Source organism: Mobula birostris, chromosome 15, assembly GCF_030028105.1.
Source record: "Mobula birostris isolate sMobBir1 chromosome 15, sMobBir1.hap1, whole genome shotgun sequence".
NCBI classification, from domain to species: Eukaryota; Metazoa; Chordata; class Chondrichthyes; order Myliobatiformes; family Myliobatidae; genus Mobula; species Mobula birostris.
In genome coordinates, this window is record NC_092384.1 from 33,546,856 (window position 1) to 33,566,365 (window position 19,510).

Below are 19,510 nucleotides of genomic sequence, written 5' to 3' on the forward strand. Positions count from 1 at the left end.
AAAAGTAACTGAAAATACATAATAAAGGAAAAAGATTCATGGTTTAATGTACATTTCAAGGGTCCTAAAGGCGAGTAAGTGGAAAATTAACTTTTCACTAGAATGCCTCAGGTCATTTTACAGGATGAGACACCTATTCATTGAAATTGCAATAACTTTGTAACCTATTTTGTCTATTATTTTGTTTTATTATTGTCCCTACAGCCATCAGAAAAGATCCGAATTGAGATTGTATCTCTTACCCTAAGCGAAGACAGTCCGATCCTTAAGGATGAAACTATTCAAAGATTGTTTGTTGAATACAGATTCTACAATTTGCCTGCTGAAGAAACGCCATTGTCTCTTCCAAAGCCATGCAGTGGACAATGGATCAGTTATAATCACAGCAATGGTAAAGATAAAATAGGTTAAAGAGGGTAATTGAATATGTTTCCTCCAAGGATTGCCATTTATAATTGCCATTTGTTAATCATTAATAATGGAGTCAAGATTGCCATCTAATTAAAATGATTCATTTAGCTATTTGCTATAAATAGAATTTTGAATTAAGTATATGTTATATTTAACGAGAATGAAGCCAATAAAATTAACAGTTGTCAGTGATAAGATATCGGCAATGGTTAATGATAGATCACAATTTTGGGAGTTGTTAATTCTGCTAATTTTTTTTCTTCCTTCTGAATCATCTTATTACGAAGTAATTTGAAACACTCTTTTTGGAAGATGTGGAGAACAGTGGTATGACCATAGGTACATCTAAAATTAAGAAATAAATAATGTATGCAATAAATAAATAAATAGAGTTGATTGAAACTGATTCCTTACTATTTTTGCAAAATATTTACTGCAGAAATATTTTCAGGAATCTCTTTAAAAATTATTATTGAACTATTATGGAAGTTTTGAGAACTGTTTACACATCACTTCAGAAACGAGAATCAGTAAAAGAACTTAACACAATAAAGAAGCTATCATTATTGGTCATAATTTTTAATAGAACACAATATTGAACAATAACAATATATTGAACTTTTCACTGTTGGACTTCGGCCACATTCCACCTTGATACAACACTTGGCGGCATGGGAGGTCATTCCTACCTGTGGCCATCGAACGTGCAGCTCCTCCCATGGAGGGTCAGACACCCTGAGCCAATAGACTGGTCCTGGACTTATTTTCCATCTGGCATAGTTTGCATTTTGGTGTTTGATTGTTGAGGTTTTTTGTATTGCTATATTTATGCTCTATTCTTGGTTGGTGCAGCTGTAACGAAACCAAATTTCCCTCGGGATCAATAAAGTATATCTATCTATATAACAGAAACAGAATAATGATTTTAATAATTGGGCCTTATAGCCAATAAAAATACAAAAGCTGAAAAAGGTTTTTAATGGGAATGCAGTTCTATAAATTATTATTTTGCTGGATTAATCCACAGTTTTGTTTCACTTCAAGTCGTGAACTAGTTCCAAATAATATTACAATGATAATGTTTGACAGAAGCTTTCAAAAACATACTTTGAAAATTTAGAGCGTACTTATGGAAATATGCCAAGAATTAGAGTTGCTGAATTATCAATAGTGATCATTTCTGTTGCCTTAAGATTTTTTATTCAGAAGTTACTTCAGTTAGTTTGTTTTTTTATTTGTTTTATTGGAATACTATTTAATTTTAATTCTATTAAGCTGCAATTATGGAGGTTGCATTGCATTCTGTAATATATATGCAAGAATGCTTGCTTAAACACAAAAAAAATTATAATGAGGAGATCACTGCAGCAGTTGTGGCACCAGCAGTGGGAGTGAGGTCCGGTGGCATCAACAACAGGAGTAACATCCTGATAAGGAAATAGGATTTGAGACAACAACACTGGGAGAGGCTCCTGATTGCCTTTGCAGTGAGAGCATGCTTTCATTGCAGGGTATGTGTTGTGAAAATATCAACTGCACCACAAACCAAGTCATGGGAAGGGTGTGGAAACGTGTAGGCAGCAGCTTAAATACGTGGTCCTAAAGCAGTAGCATTAGGAGCAAGATCATGTTGGGATTAGCAAGATCCTTGGTGGAGCAGCAAAGCAAATATGGGTCATAGCAAGAAGTGAAGAATTCACTTAGACCCTGGAGACTATCCCTGTCTCTTAATAAGCTCACAGCTTATCTAACTATAGCCTCAATTCCACTTTCCCATCAACTTCTCACCCCTTTGCATATCAATAATCTGTATCCCTCTGCCTTAAAAATATACGATCTGCCTCCAATCTTTTGAGGAAGAAAGTTTTGAAGATTACAACCTTCTGGAAAAAATACATCATCTTGATATTTAGTCCATATCCCTCTAAATCTTTACTATCCATGAGCCTCTTTATATCACTTTTAAGTGTTGAAATTGTACCAGTCTCTATTACTTCCTCTGGCAGCCGCTTGAGTCCCTTGTAAATCTTCCTCCTCTCATCTGCAACCTATGCCCTCTAGTTTTAGACTCCCTACCCTGAGAAAAAGACTGAAAGAATCCATCATACCTATGCTCTCCATATTTATATAAGCCACCATAAGGTTTGGCAAATCTTTAACATTGAAGTAACAAGCCTACATTTGTAGCCTCCTTAGGAGCTTATTGAAAATTATTTTTCTACATATCTCTATGTCATTAGCAAAATTAGAACACTTTTCTTTGGTGTCTATATCAATGTCATATATATAAAGTTGCGAAGTTGAGGAATGGGCAAGATCCTAAAGGCAGCTGCAATGGCAGTAATAGAGAAGTCCTGGCAGTGGAGCTATATCCCAGAGGTTCTGGAGACAACAGCAGCTAGAGGTGTTGGGTCCCTGGTCAGAAACGTATGGTTAATGTATTTTTTGGAATTCCATCACACTGTACCCTGTTGTGACAATATTCAAAAATGTTTCAAAGAAAGCAATCTCATGAAAGGTATTTTACTAGTGTCTTCCTTTCCAACTATAGAGCTATGAAAATCCTTTTATCAAAACTAATCCAGGTTACAGATGTTCAGATATATTATAAACAATCCTCAGTTTATTGATAATATGTATAATTTGGAATTGTACAAAATTCAAGAGCATTGGATTTCCTATGTAATCTGCCTAACAACTGAAATAGTCCACCGATGGGCAAATGAAAGTGTTGTAGTAAGAATAATTGTCAGTGGTTCAGACAAATGGTTTATTGTAAAATTTCATTGAATTCTCTTCTTAAATAAGGTGGAAACTAGATATCATAATGGAGAAGGAAAATCTAAATTCATGTCATGACTAGTGGTTTCATTGTACCTCTATTTAGAGAGATTTCAAACAAAGATGTATACTTCTCAAAACTATTCTGAGTGTTCTTTTGCCATTTTGAACCTCATGGGCCAAAAGAGTCAGTGAAGATGATCATTTCTTCAAGCAAACTGTGTGCACATCCTTGAATCTTTTCCTCTGCCTACCTGGAAATCTGCTCCCATGACACAGCCTGAAATAGAGTTATCTGTTTCAGGAATTTGATATTAAGCATGTGCCTGTTATAATTGACTATCTGTGACTAGGGCTTCAGTGCCAGGGATCTTTACCTGGGTGCAAATTCTGGAGTTGGTGCACTTATATTTGCAGTGGATTTGACAGTTTTTTTATGGGGACAGTATTTGTAGTATCTTTCCATTATTTTGAGTTTACCAGCTGTATATTGTCGAGGTCTTAGAAGGCCTTGTAGATCATAAGTTTTGCGCCAGATCTAAACTTTTGTTCTTCAAATACCCTTTTCCTCAATCAACCAAAGTTTGCACTGAGGCACCGAAGATGCTGGTGAATTTCATTGTTGATGCTGTAACCCTGAGCTTCCAGTCTCCTATCACTCTAATTCTCTGCCCCTTTTCCTCTCTGTTTTTGTTTTCCTACATCACTGCAAAAATGCCCCACATAAGCTTGAGGAAGACAATATTTTCCTTTTGGATTTAGTGATGCCCTACAGATTCAATATTGAATTTATTAATTTCAGGTAACCTCTGCTTTTTCTTTCCTCTCTCCCCTGACGTGGTTGTAAATTCTCTGTTTCAATGTACTTCTTTTTCCCTTGCTATTTTCCAAGTGCTGTATTTTAAAGTATTTGTTACCTTGACAACTTTTTTCTCCACCTTATCACAGGCATTCTTTCTGTTTTCCCTTCTCCCTCTCCCTCCCACTCCACCCTCCTCCTCCCTCCCCTCCCCTACACACTCTCTCTCTCTCTCTCTCTCCCCTCCCTCTCTCTCCCCTCACCCTCTCTCTCTCCTCCCTCCCTCCTCCCCGTTCTCTCCCCTCCTCCTTTCTCTCTCTCCTCCCTTTCTCTCTCTCCCCTCCCCCTTTCTCTCTCTCCCCTCCCTCTCTCCTTCTCCCCCCTCTCCTTCTCCCCCTCTCCTTCTCCCCCCTCTCCTCCCCTCTTTCCCTCTCTCCCCTCCCCCTCTCTCCCACCCTCTCTCTCCTTCTCATTCCCTCCACCCTACTTACCTACCCCACTGTTTCCTTCCTATTCTGTTTGTAATTGAGGGCCTTGTTCCCAAACATTTACTCTATATCTCTCTCCGTTAAAGCTGGTCCTGCAGTCTGTGCATTTAGTTCGAGATTTCCATTATGTATAGTTTTTTTTTGCTCTGATTGAAATGAAACCCTGATTCAGTGACATTCTTTACAAAGTAATATTTTGAAACTCCAACTCACACATAGCCTCTTGTGTTAAATATTTTTTATAGGAAGCAATAAGAAAATAATTAAAAACTAGCATTGAACTGTTCCATATACTGAATTGTTCTCAGTTCTGACAAAATGCCATACTGCAAGTTTTACTTAGTGCATTACAGGACAGTTCTGTCTTAGCAGAGTTGTGGCAGATGTAGAAAATTAAATTACTTGCAGAGTCAGGAAGGATAACTGCTGTGCCATATACGATCATTATCACCATGTCTATGGGTGAAAGAACATGCAGTAAATCCCCTTAAATATATGGCAGTAAGTGGTGACTGTTTTTCCAGTTGACACTGCCAGTGCCATTAACAACAAGTGACAGTTAGGTGGCACAATCAAATATTGCCTGTATCATTTTCTGACAGTACACATATAAAGCTGCCACCAATGTGACATGTGATCACATGATCTTAGATTTAATACAATGATACCTTTCAGCTTGCTATTTCTTGAAGGGTAAACATAGAAAGGGAAAGAAATAGAGGCTTTTATGTTTTTCTAAATGGAATGTAGAATTGTTGATGTCAGTTTGCATCAAATGATCTGGCATGTCTTTTCTTGACAGTGATCCATGTGGATAAAGAAAATAACCAGCAGAGGAGGCAGTTCCTTGGGTCAGTGCTTCAAGGTCTCGAGTCAAACCTTGAAAGGTAATTATTAATTGCAGTTATGTCACACCAGTTTTTTTTAGGATGCAATGATAAGAACTTCTGTGTACTATTTGAAAGTACTTTCAGATTACCTGGGTCTGAAAAATATTGTTCTAGCATGTCATTCCTTTTTAGAGCATTTTAAAGAATCACATTAAGTAATAAAGCCCAAGTAAACCTTTCTGCTTAATATATTTACACCCTTATTGATAAAAAGAGAATCAAACTTTCATTTTGGAAATAATAATCCTTGAGTTATTTTTCAGCCATGCTTGTTATTATCAAGGAGGTCATTTAGTCCATGGTGGCTCCAAACAGAGCAATGTCATCGGTCCAACTCCCCATCATTTTATTGTCCTATACCCCTTCAACTTAGTCCCTCCCACACATCCAGCAACTTCACCTTTTGATTCTTCAGCTACATACCCACAGGGAGAGGCAATTCATAGTCATTAATTAACCTAACAGCAGGATTTGGGAAGAAACTGGAGCATTTGGAAAATATGCAGTTACAGGAAAATCTTCAGGCTGACAAACTGTTGATGGTGATCTCCGTGTAAGGCCTCAACCATTTATATTAGTGACCTGGATGAGGGCTGATGTAAAAAGGCAAGTGGGAAAGCAAGCCATGAAAAAGACAAAAGGAGTCTGTAAAGGCTAGGTGAGTGGGTACAAATTTAGTATGTGAGGATATGTTAGATTAACCAAGTTGGATAGAAAAGTAGAAGAACTACAGAATGATGCTGTAAAGTCAAATCAGAGTGTCTTGGTATGTCAAACATAGAACATTAATGTACAAGTACAACAAGTAATTAAGAAAGCAACTGAAATATATTACGAATTAACTACAACAGCAGGAAAGTCCTGTGACAACTGGGTGTTGGTAAGACCACATCTTGTGTGATTGTATTACCTAGAGAGATATAGTTGTTTTAGAGGCAGTTCAAGCTGATTCCAGGGTTGAAGTAGTTTTGTTAAGAGGAAAGATTGACCAGACTCACTGGAATTTTGAAGAACTGAAAGGTGGGCTTGTTCAAACATATAAAATTTGTAGGGAATTTGACAGTTTAGGTGATGAAAGAATATTTCCTAATGAGGGAATCTAAAACTAGGGAACATAAATTCAGTTTAAGGGGACCGTACAACTGGCAAATATCTTCTCCTATTACCTCTAACAAAATCCATCTGCTTGTTGTTCCTAAAGATCCTTAGACCTTCTACCTAGGGGGAGGTTTCACCAAAGTAAATATTATGGTGTTGGTCTATAATCTGGATTCCACTCACAAGTCTTTCCAGGCTCTCTCTCTACAATATCTTCACATACATCATTACTGCTCACTAATGCTTTAGCCTGAAACACAACAGTTGAACCATGTTTCAATATTCACATAGTGGATCTGATAAATTACTAGGCCAATATCTCTGATATACTTCCAAACCAACACATGACTTGCAATTCAAAAAAGTCACATCATTTTAACCATTACTGATTTTCCTTTAATTGTTTCACTTAGTCATTTCAATTATCTCTGTAAACAGTATTTGCTAATAGTTACATTAGACAGAAAAATTCTTTCAAGTGTGACAGAGAAAGATCTGTCATTTTAGTTTGAAGATTTTAATTAGAAGATTTCAACTTTGTACACAGTAGAGATTTCCACTGGACTCTTGGAGTATCTCTTGAAAAATTTACCTCTGCTTTCATTATTAGTATAAAGTTTACGGTTGTAAGTGATCCACCTGAAGATGAACAGGACCTGGAATGTGAAGATATTGGCTTTGCATATGTTAATCTGAGAGAGCTTTTCCTAAAGGAAGAGGACATTATTGAACAGGACATTGACAGTGAGTACATTTGAAAATGAGAGGACAATTTTGTTGGTTCAAGAACAAAAGATGCCACAGTTGTAGCAATTGCCCTAATTGGATTTATGGCCTGTATATCTTTGATAAAGCAATTTATTTGCTCTTCATTATCAATAACTCAAAATGTTTCAATCTAATTAATAGGCATGCAGACAGATACCATAAAGATCATTATAAATCCAATACCTGTTAGTTTTGGTTTGACAATTCAAATAATCTATAAATGAGAATTTATGAATTCATGAATTGAGGGTTAAGGGGCAAAAGTTTAGGGGTGACATGAGGGGGAACTTCTTTACTCAGAGAGTGGTAGCTGTGTGGAACAAGTTTCCAGTAGAAGTGGTAGAGGCAGGTTCAATTTTGTCATTTAAAAAAAATTGGATGGGTATATGGACAGGAAGGAATGGAGGGTTATGGGCTGAGTGCAGGTAGATGGGACTAGGTGAGAGTAAGCGTTCAGCATGGACTAGAAGGGCCGAGATGGCCTGTTTCTGTGCTGTAATTGTTATATGGTTATGGCAAATATGAAAACTTTCATATAATCTACATCTTTTGGAGAAATGTGCTGCAGGGTCTATTGCTGTTATGTTTGCCTTTCTTCATCAGAAGTGCTACTTTATTCTCTTTTAAGTTCTGCCTTCAGGTGCAACCCTTTTTCCCAAGGGAACTAAAAGAAATTAGAAACTTAAAAAAATAGATATTCCAGTGATGTACATAAGGAAGGGACATTCACAAAAATTCTCTGTGCCATGACACACTTATCAATCCCAAGAATGAAATAATCTCCATATTCAAAGTAAGTATCAGTGCACAGTTGTCTGGTTTTGAATTGAAATCTTGTTGCTCCGTAGGAAGACACAAATAATAGCAGAGATAAAGACCAAGTTGGGCTGACAGATACTGTAAAGACCAAGGCAAAGGCCATGAAGGGAAGTTCAAAGTAAATTTATTATTGAAATACATACATGTTACCATACATAACTCTGATGGTTGAGGAGTTAATAACTGTTCCTGAACCTGGTGGTGCAAGTCCTGAAGATCCTGTACCTTCTTCCTGATGGCAGCAGTGAGAAGAGAGCATGGTCTGGATGGTTGATGATGGATTCTGCTTTTCTGTGACTGTGCTCCATGCAGATGTGCTCAATGGTGGGGAGGGCTTCACCTGTGATAGACTGGGCCATATCCACTACTTTTTGTAAGATTTTCCACTCAAGTGTTTCCATATCAGGCTGTGATGAAACCATTCAATATACGCTTCATCACACATCCATAGAAGTTTGTCAAAGTTTTAGATGCCATGCTGAACTTCACGAACTTTTAAGGAAGTAGAGGTGCTGCCTAGCTTTCTTCATACTGGCATTTATGTGGTGGATCAAGGACAAACTCTCTGAAATGATAACACCGAGGAATTTAAAGTTTCTGACCCTCTCCACCTCTGATCCCCAGATTAGGACTGGTTTATGGACCTCCAGTTTCCTTCTTCTGAAGTGAATAATCAGCTCTTTGGTCTTGCTGACATTGAGTGAGAGGTTGTTGTTGTGGCACCACTCAGTCTCTCTCCTATATGCTGATTCATCACCACATTTGTCAGAAAACTTAATTATGGTATTCAAGCTGTGCTTAGCCTTACAGTCATATGTATAAGGTAAATAGAGCAGGGGGCTAAGGGCATAGCCTAAATTATCCCATGACTAGGGTTGTCGGGGGCTGCTGGGGTGGTGCTAGGGCCTACTCCATGCTAAATAAATAAATGAACATCCTCATGGAATCCCAGAGGGTCTCTGGATCCTGCAAGGTGCTCAGAGTGGGTGAGTCTCAGATCCCATTCCTGAACTGCCCCTAGCACTTTTGATAAAACACAACCTTACGGGAGAGGCAGTGCTTTGCTTAATGTTAAACCTGTCAAGGAATTTAACAAGTGTTTTAAAATGCTTGAAGTTGCTGGAATTAAAGTTGTTAAGTAGTAACATAAAATAAGTTAGTTTAATGCTCAAATCAATTAAAAATAACTAAAATCATTAAACCAAATTAAATTTTAAAAACTCATATCCTGCAAATGAGAATCCCCATTCAAATGTGAATAGGTCTCCAATCCTATGGTATATTGATCCAAGTATAATACTGAGGAACCTGGCTTGAACTTAAAAATTATTTGGGATTTGTTTGGTGTGAACACCTCAATCTTGTATTTAGATTTAGATTTAGATTTAGATTTATTCATCACACGTACATACAGTGAAATGTGTCATTACTTTAACAACCAACACACCCAAGGATTTGCTGGGGCAGCCGACGAGTATCAATCACCACCCAGTCTGATGCCAAAACAACAGAAGAACACAAAACACAGCAAAATTCGGCACACCAAGCAATAAAGCAACAACAGTGAAACAAGCCCCATTCGACCCTCTCCCACCTACCACACAACATAAATTCTCCAACCCCATACAGGGTCTTCTTTAGCCTTCAGCAGACCTGCGGATTCACAGACACTGGGCCCCGACTTTCCCAAAAGACTTGCAGAGATTCGCAGACCTAGGCTCCAGCTATTGTGCCTCAACTTCCTGACTTCTAATCAACCTCCAGGCTTCAATCCAAACCTCCGATCGAGCTTTCGGGCTTTGATCTGATCGACCTGGACCTGATTGACCTTTGGGCTTCCATCTTTGGTATCGACCCATGACTCACCGATGATGACGAATGAGAACCCGAACTCTGGACCTCGAACAGGGGACTCCTTTTCCTTTCCCTTCAGAATTAGGGACCACAGCAAGTATGATTTAGTCTTGTGAGCTACACATTTGTCAAAGGAATTACATCATAGCTTTGTGTCATGCTGTCCATGCAGAGATTCTACGTGGTTCTGTGTAACACACCAGTACCATTCCCTTGGTGGGAACAACAGCCATGAAAAGTCAGTACTAATGTAGATTCTTTCCACCAGGCTTATGTTTAACATGATGTGTTCAAATGCTACAAAAGACCTACACTTCCAATGCTAATGGTAAAACAAATGTGGCTTCCAGGGTAAAAGACATTACCAGCAAAAATATATTGGCAATGGAATTAGATATTTCTAACTTATGTTCTTCAGTAAAAGTAAACATATCTTTTTATATATTTGTTATAATCTTGCCACAAATAATGTATTTAGGGAGTCTCCCCCATTTCTGTTTTATTGTACTCTCGTGAAACTGACACTTACATTGACATGCTTTATCCATCAATCAATCAATGCAGTAAGCGCAGTGCAGTAAGTGAAAGACAGTAGTTTTATCTTTGTGATCTCAGCAAATCATAACCTTTTATTTTATAGCTTTTTGACATAAATCATCGAAGATGTTGCTCTCTGGAATGAGTTAACAGCCAATGATGATTTCTTTTATATCACATCATGAATGATGCAATAAAGACTGCTTAATGAAATCAGTTCTGTCCACTTTATGGAAGTTGAAAATTTATCAGAATCTTGAATATGATAAAGCCTTTGTAAAACCATTGAGATTCGTGCAAGCTGATTATTTAGTAAAGTTCTCAAGGATTTAACCTAAAGATAAAAATTAGAAGTACAACTAAATTCCAGTATACTCTTCTGTCATCCATAAATGTTGTTTAATCTATTCATCCAGTTCAGTATTCCACAGAAGAACTAACTCTATGAGACTATATATTTTATAAATTCGTGATACATGTAGACAATTAATGCAATGCCTTTCTATCTATAGTGCCTTGAAAAAGTATTCAGACCCACAACTATTTTCACATATTACTGTCTCCTTTTCTAAATTTAATATATCGAACCTGGATTTTTGAGCTAATCTATAAAACATTGTGTATCAAATCAAAAGAAAAATTACCAAACCTTGAAGTTCAAAGCACATTTATTGTCAAAGTGTGTACACTATATACTGTACACCCCTGAGATTCATCTCCTTACAGGCAACCACAAAACAAAGAAACCCAAGAGAACCCGTTAGAAAAAAACTGTCAAACATCCAATATGCAAAAAAAAGAATCGTGCAAACAATAAAAGTAAGCAAATAATATTCAGAAGCTTACAAAAGTGAATCCATAGCCACGAAGCCAGTCACAGCCGATCCAGGAGCACAGTAGTTGCAGGCCACAGCCTCAGTTCCGCGCAGAGACGAGTAAACCTCGCTGAGCAGCAAGCTGAACACTGAACTCACCTCCAGCCCCAAAACCCTGATTTTTCAATCTGGCTCGGCTAAGCAGCGGTCTTTGCTCAATCTTGGGCCCAGGCACTGGCACCTCGCCTCAGTTCTGCCGTTTCAAATCGCCTCCACGTCTGCTCTGGCAGCCAAACATTGGCTAGTTCCCCACTCTTGAGCCAGGCCCCTGCGACCTTGATTCAGCATGTCTACACCACACCACCACAATCCTGCACCTTCGAGACTTCAGTTCACACCACAAAAGTGGCAGGTTGTACAGGCGGTTCAAAAGCTCAACTCAGAAGGGACGTTACAGGCTATTGATTACAGTGATCGTTTTTGAGAAAAAGTGTGATTAATAAAGTAGTTAATAGGTGTTTTTGAGAAATTATGAGGCTGAAAAATATTCATCCACTTTTGTAATTACTACACTAATTTTCCTCAGGTGCAATACTCTATATTACCTTACTAGCTCATCCAGTTTGTTGATGTAGAAAATTGGAGGATCACCTGTTTTCAATGAATTGTTAAGAATAAATACCCCCTCTCTCTGTAAGGTCCAACAGTATGGTAGATTTTCAACAGACCAAACCAAGATGTAGATATTCAAGACAAGTCAGGAAAATGATAATGGAGAAGTATAAATCTGGGGAAGAATACAAAACCATCTCAAAGGCATGAACATACCTCAGAGCTCAGTACAGTCTATCAAAAAAAATGTGGAAAAATATGAAACCACAGCTATACTGCCTATGTCACGCTACCCCTCGAAACAACGTACTAGTGGATTTTCTTATAAAACTCCATGACAATGTGCTTAAATGAATTGATGAACTTTTAAAGGTCACACCAAATATTGAGTTGATTTAGTTTTTTACTATTCACTGTTCTTTATAGTGAATTTTTCAGTAGATGCTTGTCATTTCATTATTTTAAAAGCATCTTCCCTTTACAGAATATTCTTTCATGAGCCTGCATTTTTATGAGAATGGTATAAAGAAAATGGTGGTTTTTATTTTTACTTTTGAAAAAGATATAGGAGCAAAAGAAGAGCGAAACCTGCATTAAAATAACTATTTTGACTTATTGATATGTTGTTCCCACATTTGCAAGAATTTCTGCTCCCATTAAGGTGATGTGCAGCTAACGATAACGGGGTTGTCATGATGGGAGATATTAAATTCCCCAATTTTGATTGGCATCTCCCAAGAGCAAGGGGTTTAGATGAGATGGAGTTTGTTAGGTATGTTCAGGAAGGTTTCCTGACACAATATGTAAATAAGCCTGCAAGAGGAGAGTCTGTACTTGTTCTGGTATTAGGAAATGAACCTGGTCAGGTGTCAGGTCTCTCAGTGGGAAAGCATTTTGGAAATTGTGATTACAATTCTATCTCCTTTACCATAGCATTGGAGAGAGATAGGAGCAGACAAGTTAAAAAAAACGTTTAATTAGAGTAAGGGGAAATATGAAGCTATTAAGCAGGAACTTGGAAGTATAAATTGGGAGCAGGTGTTCTCAGGGAAATGTACGGCAGAAATGTGGTAAATGTTCAGGGGATATTTGAGTGATGTTCTGCAGGGAAAGAATGGTAGGGTACAAGATCCGTGGTGCACAAAGGCTGTTGTAAATCTAGTCAAGAAGAAAAGAAGAGCTTACAAAAGGTTCAAAAAACTAAGTAATGATATGAATCTAGAAGATTGTAAGGCTAGCAGGAAGAATGAAATTAGGAGAGCCAGAAGGGGCCATGAGAAGGCCTTGGCGGACAGGATTAAGGAAAACCCTAAGGCATTTTACAAGTATGTGAAGAGCAAGATGATAAGACGTGAGAGAATGGGACCAATAAAGTGTGACAGTGGAAAAGTGTGTATGGAACTGGGGGATGTAACGGAAGTACTTAATGAATACCTTGCTTCAGTATTCACTACAGATAAGGATCTTGGTGATTGTAGGGATGACTTACAGCAGACTGAAAAGCTTGAGCATTAAGGCATTAAGAAAGAGGATGTGCTGGAGATTTTGGAAAACATCAAGCTGGATAAGTCACTGGGACTGGACGGGATATACCACAGGCTACTGTGGGTGGCAAGGGAGGAGATTGCTGAGCCTTTGGCAATGATCTTTACATCATCAGTGGGGACGGGAGAGGTTCCGTAGGACTTGAAGATTGCAGATTTTGTTCCCTTATTCAAGAAAGGAAGTAGAGATAGCCCAGGAAATTATAGACCAGTGAGTCTTACTTCAGTGGTTGGTAAGTTGATGGAGAAGATCCTGAGAGGCAGGATTTATGAACATTTGGAGAGGCATAATATAATTAGGAATAGTCAGCATGGTGTTGTCAAAGGCATGTCATGCCTTATGAGCCTGTTTGAGTTTTTTGAGGATGTGACTAAACATATTGATGAAGGAAGAGCAGTAGATGTAGTGTATATGGATTTCAGCAAGGCATTTGATAAGGTACCCGATGCAAGGCTTATTGAGAAAGCAAGGAGGCATGGGATCCAAGGGGACCTTGTTTTGTTGATCCAGAACTGGCTTGCCCACAGAAGACAAAGAGTAGTTGTAGACGGGTCATATTCTGCATGGAGGTTGGTTACCAGTGGTGTGCCAGGGATCTGTTCTGACTCCCCTTCTCTCCGTGCTTTTATAAATGACCTGGAAGAGGAAGTGGAGGGATGGGTTGTAAATTTCCTGATGACACAAAGGTTGGGGGTGTTGTGGATAGTGTGGAGGGCTGTCAGAGGTTACAGTGGGACATCGATAGGATGCAAAACTGGACTGAGAAGTGGCAGATGGAGTTCAACCCAGATAAGTGTGAGGTGTAAACACAAGGAAACCTGCAGATGCTGGAAATTCCAGCATCACATACAAATTGCTGGTGGAACGCAGAAGGCCAGGCACCATCTATAGGAAGAATTACAGTTGACGCTTCGGGCCAAAACTCTTCGCACTGATGAAAGGTCTCGGCCCGAAACGTTGACTGTACTTCTTCCTATAGATGCTGCCTGGCCTGCTGTGTTCCACCAGCATTTTGTGTGTGTTGCTTAAATGTAAGGTGGTTCATTTTGGTAGGTCAAGTTTGAAGACAGAATATAGTATTAGTGGTAAGACTCTTGGCAGTGTGGAGGATCAGAGGGATCTTGGGGTCTGAGTCCATAGGACACTCAAAGCTGCTGCGCAGGTTGACTATATGTTTAAGAAGGTATATGGTGTATTGGTCTTCATCAACCATGGGATTGAGTTTAAAAGCCAAGAGGTAACGTTACAGCTGTATAGGACCCTGTTCAGACCCCACTTGGAATACTGTGCTCAGTTCTGGTCACCTCACTACAGGAAGGATGTGGAAACTATAGAAAGAGTGCAGAAGAGAGTTACAAAGATGTTGCCTGGATTGGGGAGCATGCCTTATGAGAATAGGTTGAGTGAACTTTGGCCTTTTCTCTTTGGAGCGACGGAGGATGAGATGTGACCTGATAGAGGTGTAAGATGATGAGAAGCATTGATTGTGTGGATAGTCAGAGGCTTTTTGCCAGGGCTGAAATGGCTAACACGAGAGGGCACAGTTTTAATGTGCTTGGAAGAAGGTACAGGGGAGATGTCAGGGTTAACTTTTTATGCAGAGAGTGGTGAGTGCGTGGAATGGGCTTCCGGTGACAGTGGTGGAGGTTTAAGAGACTCTTAGAGCTTAGAAAACTAGAGGGCTATTGGTAACCCTAGGTAATTTCTAAAGTAAGTACATGTTTGGCACAGCATTCTATGTTTCTATGTTGGAAAATGGTTGATATATTGCACTGTCTTTTGTGGCCTCATGATGGTGAAGCAGTGATTCCCTATTCTAATTTTTTTCAAGTTTGACTTTTCTGTACCAATTTGTTATTACGCTTTGGTTTTGTAGACTACATGGAAAAGTATGCTTACATGTTTGAATTCAATAGGTACATTTACTATCAGAGAAATGTATACAATATACGTCCTGAAATTCAGAAAACATCCTGAACATCCACAAAAACAGAGGACTGCCCCAAAGAATGAATGACAGTTAAATATTGGAACCCCAAAACCCTCCCCAACTCCCCCTCCCATACACAAGCAGCAGCAAAGCAACGATGCCCCCCCCCACCAGCAAAAAAGCATCGGCACCCCCCCCCACCGAGCACTCACGCGTGCAGCAAAGCATCAATAAAGATACAGACTTGCAGTACCCCAAAGACTACACGTTCACCCAGTAATTGGACATACCACAGGCTCTCTCTCCCTAATAAAGGCAAAAGAGATGTCCCCATTTCACAGCGAGAGGGGAGACATGGATACGTAACAAAGCAACTTGCCGATTTATGGTGTTAAAAGTCTGTTGCATCACTTTTTCTGAGCTCTTTGCCTAAAGAACTTGGGACTCTGGGCAGACAACCAGCAGCCGGCTCACTGCTTTCGATCTTCTGTCTCCCACAACGCACTAAGCAGTGGCACCAACCTCGAGTTCACCCGCCTCCAGAGCCACGAAAATTCTGCACCCTGAAGGCGTGCTAGTCTTCTAAGCTGCGTCCTTGGCATATTGAAAAACGGCCAGTTGTGAGACCCCGAAGGCAGGTCCCGTTCTTGCAAAGAACCAAAGTCAGCGTGTAACTCCAGGTCAGGGTCTTCCAAAGAACCCTGAAAAGGAAAAAAAAGATATCAAAAATAGAAATAGAGCTGTTTCCGAAGATGCAAACAAAGGAGTTGCTGTTGGGCACCATCATCCTCCTAAGTATTCCTGCTTCTTTTAAGATATTGAAGGACAGTAGCTCATCCTTTTTTCAGAAGTCAAGTGCTTTGGAGGTCATTAAGTACTTTTGAATCCATTGTTGTAATGTAGGAAAAGATGGGCATGAACTTTCACACAACATCCCTTAAACAGCAATAAATTAAGTAAAAATACAATTTTCATTTTGATTCCTAAGTGGGGAGTGGGTTGTAGGCCAGATCAGCAGATAAAACTCCCCTACTCTTCTACAAAATAACTTAATGGTATCTTTTACATCCACACTGGAGAACAAAGGGCTTCAAATTTAACTTCTCATTCAAAGATTGGTGTCACTGGCAATGTAGCAATTCCTTAGTAATGGACTGGAGTGTCACCCTTAAGTTTTCTGTGTTCAACTCTGTAAAGCATGCATTCTTCCAAGAATTGGAAGTGCTAACCAATGCACTAATGCTGGCAAACTCTTTTTCAAGGCTTTAAAAAGTTACTCTCAGCCGTTTGCCTCTGTTGATTGCCTATTCTGGGTTCTCTCGACAAGCTGAGGCTAAAGGAAACAATCAATTCATACCCCACTCACCTGAGAGTCATAGTTTGCAACTTCTTGAAGCCTGGCAATTAGTGTATATGTATCTGCTCAAGTTTTCATTACTTATGAGTGTAAGGGACCATCACCCCGCTACACCTCCCCTAGCACACACAAACAGAGTGAATCTTGTTAGTTGGACGTAAAAGGAAATAGAGCAAGTGAAAATTAAGTGCATTGTCAAAGTGAGAAATTGGACTTGCCCTAAGTTGTTATGTACCACTCAATATTTACCTGCAAACACGTGATCTGAGGTCTAGGTGTGACCAGAATAATGCAGGGTGTTACTATTCAGAAAGGAAATGAACATTATTAAAAGAATGAGTTGAAGTAAATTATACTGGCAACTTGTTTCTTTAAGAAGGTGCGAAGGTTAAATTAGTGTGTGCTGTGGGGAAATGTTTAGTAAAGAAAATCCAGTATAGAATGAATTAACATTTGGTAAAATATGAGCTAATGAATGAAAGTCCAAAATTTTGTAAAAACAGATCTTATTTGACTAATTTGATTGAGTTTTGATAAAATAAGAATGCATTGATGAGAGTATTGCAGCTGATGTTGCCAATATGGATTTTCAAAGTATTCCTTTGATTAAAATGTCATATCAGATAAATCTACAACCAGAATGTAGTAAACTGTGATGCTTTTCAACAGTAAGTATTGGGACTATTGCTCTTTTTGGTGTATTTAAATAACCTGCATTTGAATGCTGACAATATTCATAAATCTCCTTTGCACTCTTCCCAACTTAATGATACCTTTCCTACAACAATAAGGCTGAATCTATACACTATAGTCCAAGTGTGGCCTCACCAATATCTTGTACAATATGTTAGTCAGTCGTACTTTGATCATGGATTTCCCCCTTGCACGGTATGAGGAGTGGGGCCTTTGTACAGATGTCTGATGTGGAGAATGGCTGATCTATGCAAATGCAAATCACAACTCAAAGCATCTTGTTGAATTTCCAGAAAATCATAATTTTCAGACATCTTGGTTGATTAGCCATTTATCTAGTTATGTGCTACCGTACTGAGTTGTGCAGTCTTATCCTGTCCCTCAACCAGCATCTAAAATTATTCACCCAATTAATAACAAAAGAGGTTCTGTAGATACTGGAAATCCAGAGCAATGCACACAAAATCCCGAAGGAACTCAGCAGATCAGACAGCATGTGTGGAGAACCCCATCTTCTTATTCTGACCTCTTCCAACTTATTTTCCAGTTCTAATAAAGGGTTTCAGCCCAAAATGTTGACTGTTTATTCCTCTCCTTAAGTGCTGCTACCTAATCAATTAATTCAATTGTTATTTGTGAACCCTTTGAAATCTTGCTCTGCATAAATTTGCTGTTATGTTTCCATAACTTGTAGCTTAATAAGCACTATTTAGTCCATAAATATTTTTTGCAATGGCACTAGGCCATGAAAAGCACTGTACTTACATGTGTCTTTTTTCAATTGCTTCAAGAATCTCACTACTGGTACCTGGCCGTAACCAAAGCTACAATTCTGTTTAATGTGTAGATTGACCTTTTTCCGATCATATTATGATTGCAGGAAATGAGTGGAAATATCATTCTTGTGGAAAAAGATCCTCTACCCAGTGTTAGAGTTAAGAAACATTGTTCAGAGGGAAAGGATATCTGTATCTTTAATTTGGTTTTGCTAACTCTGACCTGATTGCTTCATATTGACAGAGTGTAAGATCTCTCAGATTCGCTATCATCCTCAGTATAATGGAGAACCAAAACCACAATGAAATGTGTACTTAGCTATTAAGTTTGCACTTTTAATGGGAAAGTGAATATCTTGTTTCATATTGTTTAAAACTGGCTCAGATTTAAACAAATATACTAAATTGTGTGGTTCCCACTGCAGCCTGCAATAAATACTTAGGACATGATATTCTGATCTCTTTGCAGTTGTCGATCCCCAGGACAGCACATTAGTGACTGGTAAATTGAAAGTGACGGTGGAAGCATTGGAGGCATTGCGCTCAGTAAATGAAGAGAACAAATAGAGACAACTGAAGAACCACATATAATCTCCTGCTTGTAATACAGATAACAATGAGTTTACTTCTATTTTTCTGCATTGTAGGATGTATCAAAGTTATTTAATTTCTGTGTTTCCTTTTTTCTGTTCTTCAAGTTCTGCATTCGTTCAAATTCATTTGTTTCCTACCTTTTTATTTAACACCATTGAATACTCACCCTTGCACAGGGTTTTATTAATAATTAATAACAGAGTGATTGAATGATCTGCATCATTTGCATTTTTGAACATTGTTACATATATATGTAAAGTGCATAATTTTTTAATAAAGTATACTTAGCACACCACTTGTAAGTTTTTATATTGTCATTATCACTTAAGTAAGTGAGAAAATAAAACCTTATGATTAGCTTCATTAAGAGTATCACGCTGTGAAGTTTTTAATAGTGGTAGAGTATAAAAATTGCACAGCAAAGCCTGGATTAATGTGTTAATCTGCCTCTTTAAAATGCTAATGACTGTTTTATGCACATTAAATCTCAGTTCTGCTTTCCTTTGATGCATGCAAATTCTATAAATTAAATATTGATAATAATTGTAGGCACCTATAGACATCTCATACTCAGAACAATTTTTAAAATGTTTAAAACATCATACTTGTATGTGGATAGTGAAAGCAGATCAAAGGCTATTAAATTCACATAAATTGCAATAATTAGTCTCTGCATTGAATAGCCTATAAACTGGGGAAACATTTACAGTTAAAATAATGTAAAAATACTTAATATAGATATT

At 38.4% G+C, this 19,510-nt stretch overlaps 1 protein-coding gene across 4 annotated transcripts in view; it reads left to right on the plus strand.

The window, feature by feature from the left end:
- rpgrip1l (RPGRIP1 like) overlaps positions 1-19,025 on the plus strand; it is a 193,869-nt gene extending 174,844 nt beyond the window's left edge. For all 4 annotated transcript variants that reach the window (XM_072279557.1, XM_072279560.1, XM_072279559.1 and 1 more), the window contains 4 exons: positions 205-391; positions 5,282-5,366; positions 7,078-7,211; positions 18,643-19,025. In XM_072279557.1, the coding sequence (XP_072135658.1) occupies positions 205-391; positions 5,282-5,366; positions 7,078-7,211; positions 18,643-18,740 (504 nt within the window). In that variant the 3' untranslated portion in view covers positions 18,741-19,025. The remainder of the gene's footprint in view (positions 1-204; positions 392-5,281; positions 5,367-7,077; positions 7,212-18,642) is intronic.
- Positions 19,026-19,510: the final 485 nt, after the last annotated feature.